This window comes from Glycine soja, chromosome 4 (assembly GCF_004193775.1).
Source record: "Glycine soja cultivar W05 chromosome 4, ASM419377v2, whole genome shotgun sequence".
Lineage (NCBI taxonomy): Eukaryota > Viridiplantae > Streptophyta > Magnoliopsida > Fabales > Fabaceae > Glycine > Glycine soja.
Window position 1 is genome coordinate 7,746,789 of NC_041005.1, and position 8,419 is coordinate 7,755,207.

Below are 8,419 nucleotides of genomic sequence, written 5' to 3' on the forward strand. Positions count from 1 at the left end.
AACATTGATATTATTAATTGAATCGAACTTGGAAGATATTATGCAACACAATAAAAGGTTATTTAAAGATTTGGATTCATTGATAATAATAATAACTATTTTTAAAGTAAAATATCCATCTTAGTTATAATTAAAACTACTACTTGTGATATTGAGTGTAAATCAATTAATATAAAATTGTTTTAGTTTAATCAATAATTTTAAGTTCAAGTCTTTGATATATAATTATATTAAATATACAAAAAAGAGTTTTATTATTAATAATAGTCCTATAACTAATTCAAGTACCATCAAACTAAATTCATAAATAATTTTTTAAGAATATTAAAATCAATGATATTAATCATATGTTAATTTTTAAAAATATAATTTTATGATTTCTTTATATTTATTTACTTGGAATCATAATATCTTAATATAAAATTAACAATCCTTTTCATAAATATGATAACTAAAATTTTCCGCCCAAAATAAGGGCAACACTGAACAGTTCAAGTAAACATAATTAAAAAAGATGACTTTGCAGCCAATATATATATCATAATCATGGAAATAAATAATCAAACTACACAATGTTTTAAGCTAAAATAATGGTGTAATTATATTATTATTTTAGTATTATTTAAATTATCTATTTCAAAAAAATTATAATGTTGCACTATATTATCTTATAAAAAAAAATTTAACGCGTGCTGAAGATGGATATAAATCAGCTGTAACAGATATTACAACAATATTATTTTAAATATTTGTTTCAAGTAGTTTTTAATAATATTGCACAATCTTAGTGATTTATCATTTATGAGTTAGATATATTTTATAATATATACAAAAGTCCAATATATGCTGGATTGTTTTTGTGTTCAGATGAAAAAAAAGAAGGAAGAAACAACTATAATGCTTGCATATTTGATAGCAATCATAATTTTTTATTCTATTCTAATGCAAAAATTAAGAGTCATTTCCTCACACTCTATGTGTGTCTAGTTTATTCTACTGGTCAAAATCTAATAATAAAAATAATAATAGTTTTAATTTTTTAAATGATTAAAATCAAAATTCAAATGTGTCATAAAAAACAAATTTAATTGAAATAAATCTAATAATATAATTTTAAAATATATCGATTTCAATTAAGAGTATAGATATAGATCAAAAGTAAAAGCAAATTTCCATGAAATCGCCTTAACCGGGTAGAATAAAAATAATAATTTTTACTTGCTAATACCTCAAAATAATCTAATTATCTTAATTTAATTTCTTAATTTAAGACATATATATAACAGAAACACTACATATAATATAATTATTTTTTACCGTAAATCAGTCATGAGTGATGATTTTAGGGGGGGAAATTAAATATTCATGATTTAATTAAAATAACGTGATATAAAATTAATTATGATTCATCACAAAATTAAAAACTCTTTAATGAAATACTCATTGGCCGTGATATAAATTGTACTTGAGGTGTAAGTGGTATAGTTGTGTTCAGTTTTTTTTTCAATATAATATAATTAAATTTAAATGGATGTCTTTTTTTTATTTTGTCAATCCAATCAAACTTTAATTAATCGGATTGAATTGGGTTAGTTATTGAGTTGAGTCATTAAAAAAAGTCACATTTTTTAGTCTAAAAAAATAAAAATAAAAAATCACAAAATAAAAAATGATATGGATATTTTTTTAACCAAATAATAAGAATATTTTAAAAAATAATATGCATAAAATATTGTATTATTCACATAAGAACAAAAAAAAATATAAATATATAGCACAGTATGATGAATAGAAAACAATATTATTACTTTAAAATAAACAAAAAGATAAAGTTTAAAATAATGTATTACATTAAAATAAATAATATATTACTTGATAATAAAATGTGTTTAATTTATGATTTTTATATTAATAATTTAATTTGAGTTAAGTTTTGATTAACTTGTCACTCAATTTAATTATAATCTGATTTATTAAACTAAAATCAATCAAATTAAATGACTCAATTTAACTCATAAATATTTAATTGAACTGAATTGAATTAGACAGATTTATAACTGCGTTTCATCCAGTTATATATATCCTATATTGTACCGTATAGAAGAGCAGTCAAACAAAGAAAGAGAGAGTTGGAAAGGAAAGAAAATACGTGGAAAGCAATGTATTTCTTAATCACATTTCTAAGGTAAAGTTAATATTTGGTATAAAAAAAAAGGTAATGTTAATATTTTGTCAAAAAAAAAAAGGTAATGTTAATATTTTTCTTTGTTTTCCGTGGTTTAACTTTAAGGTAGCTCACGACCTTTTCCCCCGTTTTCCATGATTGGATTTTTTCAGAAATTTAATACTATGAGTCTAGTTATTTCCTTGCATTTTCCATATAGATCAGTATTTTCCAAATTATTAATTGCCTTTCATGTATGAGCAGGAATAGAATACTTTACTTTTGGCAAAATAATTAAGTCGGTTTAATTTAGTTTTTTATATTAGTTAGAATCACAAAACAATTTTGGTTTTCTCTCTCTCTAAAGAAGTGTTATTTTCATTGGAAATAGCATTTTTACATTTATTTGTTTTTTCCTTTACACCTTACAGTCATTTATTTTTATAATTTTGTATTATTTTTTTGAGTTTAATGTTTATGTACTCATGTTTAATCACAAGTTACTATTTAAATTATTTTAAAATAATTATTTTAAAAATTAATAAATTTATCACATAGTAAATGACTGTGTAAAATATTTTAGATTGTCAATATATAAAAAAAATTTCTAACAATAAGGATAAGTTTCCTACCTTGTGCTATTTAAACTTATTAATAATTTAAAACATTTGAATTTGTTTATTGTAGAATTTGAACAAAAGAAGCTTCCCGGAAGCAACAATCAAATGTCAAAATCTACAAAGCAAAATCACCATAAATGCATAAAGAAATCATATCATGGCTTTATATGTTTAGTTGCTTGGGTGTGGAATAAAAGAAGTTTCATCTATTGATTCATGCTCTTAGCCTTTTTCAAATGCTCTTAGACACTTTTTAAATTCTCTCAATCATTCATCAAATTCTTTTTGGCACCATTAATATAAAAGTGATTAACCTTTTAAAGTAATTAATCACTTGAGTCAATTGGACGATGCATAAAAGACTAACAAAAAATATGTGACTTTCAGAATATAGTAAAATTAAAAGCTTATTGATGTCAAAAAGATAAATACTAGGAGTTGTTCATATTAGTTTTATCACTTACTTAAAAAAATTATAATATTTTTGTGATGTTTTATTTTGATAGGAATCTCATTTTATTTTTATTAGGCTCTTAATTTCTTATAACTATGCAAAATATTTTAGAAAAATAGTGCATATTTTATTTTTATTTAATCACAAATATCCTTTCAAGTTCTTGGTTTTATGTTTTTATTTTTTATTGAATAAGGGTTAATTAGAATTTTGTTGAAAATAAAGTCTCCAATGGTATGCTTGATTGGGTTGAAAGAAAATAAGGAAGAAGAGAAAATAATCATAATGAAATTATTTCCTCTTACTAAAAGAGAAACTAAAAGAAAAAATGATAATAAAAGTTAATTTATATAAACAATTTGTTTCCTTTTACTTTTATTGCGTTTTAATTTTAATTTTCAAATTTTTTTCTTCTTTATTGCTTTTATTTTTCATCCAATCCAACATAAAACAAATAGTAGTCGTGTCTTAAAACTAACTATTTGTCTCACTTTGGATACAAACAAAATATTAATAACTAAAACAACACTGTATCACATTATCAATTAATTATTATAATTTTAAAATATAATTTATATATTAAAAATATTTATTATAAAACTTTATTAAAAGTAAGACCGAGTCTAGGATAGACTATGAAGTTAAGTGGTCCATCACTTTTAAAAATCCTTTGATTCATAAAAGTGTATGATATTATCACTAATCTTCCTTCACCAAAATATTTACTCCACAACATACCTTCCTCTCAAGCATCTTCCCATGTTGCCTCCCACAACCAACGATGTGATATGATCCAGTAAGAGTTTAATGACTTCAAATATTTTTTGCAATGGATGAAAGACTCAATGACCAAAGCAAGATTGAAAAGAACTAAAAAGTTTTTCCAAAGCTTAGTCATGCAAGTGTCCAAACAAAAAATTATCTCATTTGTAGAACTTGAAGATAAATTCAACAAATTTAAAGACAAAAATTTGAAGAACACAATAAGCCCAAGAGTTTATACTTAATATGCATATATGGGCCAAAGTTTATTTGGATGGGTTACATAATTTTTTGTTTAAAGAACTAATTAAGGCTCATTTTCTAATTTTTGTATTTAATGTTCATGTAATAAATGCATATGGTTGTTGACAGGTCAATATTTTGAGGCTTCCCAAGTTATTATAGTGATTAGTGGGATTTTATTGCTAGTGGATATTTAATGTTATTGGGAATTTAATTCTAAGTGGAAAATAATTCCTAATGGGATATTTAGAAGGAAGCATAGCCTATAAACAATAGAAACTTTGTGACTTTGAGACAAATTTGAGTCTGAATGAAAGATTGAGTTTTTTTTTTCCTTTTGTGAGAGCTTCCCTTAGTTCTTAGGTAAGTAAATGAATCTAATCTTATCAAGGTAATTTGTAATTATCAAATCTATGACTTATCACTTACTTTCTCACATATTTTATGAGTGTGACATCAATATCATTCTCTAAAAAGAAAACTAAGTTAATTTTTAAGTCTGAAAACTTCAACATAATTCGTCTTATTTCCGTGTTCATATTAGAAAAATATCCACTAGCAATAAAACCCCATTATCCACTATAATAACTTAGGAAAACTAAAAACATAAAAATGACTTAAAAGATGTCAACAACCATTTGAACTTATTACATGAAAATTAAATACGAAAATTAAAGGAAAATTAGAAAATGGACCTTAATTAGTTCTTTAGACCAAAAACTATATATCCATCCAAATAAACTCTAGGTGATAGATGCATCTTGAGTATAAACTCTTAAGCTCATTGTGCTCTTTAAATTATTATATTTAAGTTTGCTGAATTTATCTTACAATAGTTGGTTAACACCAGCATGACTAAGCTTTGGAAAAACTTTTTAGTTCTTTTTAGTCTTGCTTTGATTACCGAGTCTTTCCTCCATTGTAAAAGATATTTGAAGTCATTGAACCCTTCTTGGACCATATCATGATGCCTCCAACAACGACTTCACCTCCACATCTCAAATAACATAATCTTGATTTACCATTACAGATCTGCCGCCTCTGCAGATCCGTTGTTGCTGCAACGCTACCTCCATCACGGCTTCATCCTTATCCCGGAATCTTTGGTGCAAGTCGCGTGCACAAACGCTGGCGGACCCGAACTTGCAGGGTGACATGACATTGTATTTGGCTTGCTTGTCAACGACAAGGTTGAGGATTGTGTCGTGGATCCCTCCTTAATGGCTTCCAACAACGCGAAAGGGAACCAACGGTGGCAACAATAGTGTCGTGGGGAAGAGGATGATCTTCGCAGATGCTGCAATATTCTGGGTGGTGGTTGCTATAGACCCCAATACTTTGTTGATCCTAGAGCTTTCTCGAATGCCATTGTTCCTAGTTTCATTTAACAAAAGTGAAGATTTTGTTGTGTGATAACGATTTCAAGAGTTCTTAAGGGGTTTTTGTTCTTCTTTTGAGATCTTGAATTGAAACTTTTCCCTTTCTTTATTTGGTGTTAATTATTGTCATGATTAAGGGTAATATAATAACGAATTTGGCTTCTCTGCTGATCTTGGCAAAATTTATTCGATTGAAATTTTCTTTGCTTGAATGGTCTGTGATGAGTTTTTTGGGTTTATTAGAGGATGATGAATTTGTTTTGGTGGTGGAACTAGTCATTGAAGGTGCCAGGCTGCCGTCAAAAGGGGTGGAAGCGTTCCCCAAAGGTGTCACTGGAGTTGTTGTCAAAGGTGGTGAATGTGTTGTTGCAAGCAACAAGGGAGGAGGAGAGTTATGTGAGAGGTGTATAATAACATTATAAACCTTGGATTAATCTACAGGTTGCAAAAAATGGTGTGGTGGACCATTTAAAAAAATGGTCCACCTTAGACTTGGTTGTATTTATTTATTATGAATTTTATGCTTTTATTTTGTGCAATGTACATTCAGAAGTAAAGTTGAAAAAATAAATTATTAAGAATAAGTTGTGTTTAGATAACACTTTACCGTATCTTAGTCTTTCTAGGAAATTATTTGTATGGTATAGAAAGAAGAAAAAAAGCAACTCGAAGCGAAATTACAAATATACCCTAGTCCCGGAATAAAAGAGCGTTGTTATTGTTGGAAGCAGAGAGAGATGGAAGGTTGGGACCCGAATACGAAGTCGACGCTGACACAGATCCCTCTGCTGGGGACGAAGGCTGGTCCACGAGACGGGGCGGCATGGACGCAGAGGCTGAAGGAAGAGTACAAGGCTCTGATAGCGTACACGCAAATGAACAAGTCCAACGACAACGATTGGTTCCGCATCTCCGCCGCCAATCCGGAAGGCACTCGCTGGACCGGTAAATGCTGGTACGTCTACAACCTCCTCAAGTACGAATTCGACCTCCAATTCGATGTCCCCGTCACTTACCCTTCCACCGCCCCCGAACTCGAACTCCCTCAATTGGATGGCAAAACCCAAAAGGTTCTTTTCCCCCTTCAATTCGATATCTTTGATTACGACGTTTTAATTGGTCCCTCCTTTTATTTATTTATTTATTTATTTTACAGATGTATAGGGGTGGAAAGATCTGCTTGACTGTGCACTTCAAGCCTCTCTGGGCCAAAAATTGGTACGCTTCTCTTCTCAACAAATCTAACCTGTTTGTGATTTTGTTTCTGTTTGTGGGGACTAGACTAGCTATTAGTTTATTAGGGATTCTCATGTTTTTTTTTAATAATTTAAGGGTTTTCATTAGAATTTGACAAAGTGGAAATAGTACCTGGGTCTGAATATGAAATTGGTGTTGATTGGACTAAAAAGAACCAGGCATTAGGAAAAACCCAAGTTCCATGTTGACTAGTGTATATAAGTGGGAGACAACACTAATCCTATGAGCTAGTTTTTGGGTTGAGTTAGCTCCAAACCCAAGTTTTAAGATGGGATCGGAGTTTATCTTAGATTTGTTACTAGGCCACCTACTACATTATCCACACATCAAGCCTAATAGTGCTGGGCACGGGGGAGTGCCTTAGAGAAAACATAATTCCTACATTGACTAAAGATAGTGCCTGAATAATGTATACAAGTCCGACAACCCTCTAACTTTGGGGGTTGAGTTAGATCCAAATCCAAATTTTTAGATAAAAAACTAATGGGATTCCAATAATTAGGATTATTAAGATTCCAATAATAATTATCATGTTGATTAATCAATTTCTAAGCCTGGATAATATTCATAACTCATAAGACATCTAGAAGGTATCCGTTTTGCATCACTCACTAACCTGAAAATCTCGAGTTGTTATTGCAAGGGCATATTTAGATAGCTTAATATGATACTTGATTTTACTTTAGCAGAATATTGAAGTGTGGGGCATACTATTTTGATTTCAAGAGTGATGTTCCAATGGTGATTTGAGATTGTTTCATTTTACTGTTGCAATCTCTTTCGTTTTTACAGCAACCTAATAATGTTTTAAGACCGCAGAATTCTTTATTCTTTATGAAGATAAAAACCTACTTTTAGGGATAAAATGCCATTAATTTTGTGATAGAATATTTTAGTGAGCATTCTCTTAACGTCTTACTGAATTTAAATATTGATATATTTTTGCGCTTGGCTTTCTTTTACAGCCCCAGATTTGGAATTGCACATGCACTTTGCCTAGGCCTTGCACCGTGGCTTGCAGCAGAGGTTCCCATCCTCGTGGATTCTGGTATGATCAAGCACAAAGATGATACCGCAACCACATCAACTGAATCTTAGTTATCATATGTCTCACTGAAACTGTAAAAGTAGAATTTTGTTGCCTGATTGGTCAAAGGAAATAAATGAGCTGTCTGACCACAAGTTTACAGGATCTTCCTTGTGTATCCGCAGATATTGACATATTCTGGCAAATTAATATACATGCAACATGGCTAATAACGATTTTGATCTAAACTTGATTCTCAATCAAATTACTGTTAAAAAAGGGTTTTCTCTATTCTATTGATGATAAATTTATAGGCTAATGATGGTTTGTTTGAAACTACCTGAAAGTACTGCGTTTGTTTAGACTCTAGACATGATGGCAAGTACAAAGAAAATGAAGTTTGGGTAAACATGGTCCAAAGTTTTGCGTTTACCACTTTTATGAGTAATTTTATTCACTTGGGTTTCTCTTCTTGCATCTGCCGTTGTTGGATTTTTTTTTCTATTGCTTATC

The 8,419-nt window shown here is 29.2% G+C and overlaps 1 protein-coding gene across 1 annotated transcript; it reads left to right on the forward strand.

Annotated features, from left to right (window-relative positions):
- Positions 1 to 6,325: 6,325 nt before the first annotated feature.
- On the forward strand, positions 6,326 to 8,154 carry LOC114409170 (ubiquitin-fold modifier-conjugating enzyme 1-like). The gene is made up of 3 exons (XM_028372518.1): positions 6,326 to 6,692; positions 6,779 to 6,840; positions 7,845 to 8,154. Exons 1-3 carry the CDS (start codon positions 6,360 to 6,362, stop codon positions 7,975 to 7,977), a joined length of 528 nt encoding a protein of 175 aa, XP_028228319.1. The 5' UTR covers positions 6,326 to 6,359; the 3' UTR covers positions 7,978 to 8,154.
- The last annotated feature ends 265 nt before the right edge of the window (positions 8,155 to 8,419 follow it).

Excerpts from the sequence above, each read along its gene's own strand:
- LOC114409170 (XM_028372518.1), top strand. The coding sequence starts at position 6,360 with ATGGAAGGTTGGGACCCGAATACGAAGTCGACGCTGACACAGATCCCT. Across the intron at positions 6,693-6,778 it reads TGGATGGCAAAACCCAAAAG|ATGTATAGGGGTGGAAAGAT; the intron begins GTTCTTTTCCCC and ends TTTATTTTACAG. Across the intron at positions 6,841-7,844 it reads CCTCTCTGGGCCAAAAATTG|CCCCAGATTTGGAATTGCAC; the intron begins GTACGCTTCTCT and ends TTTCTTTTACAG.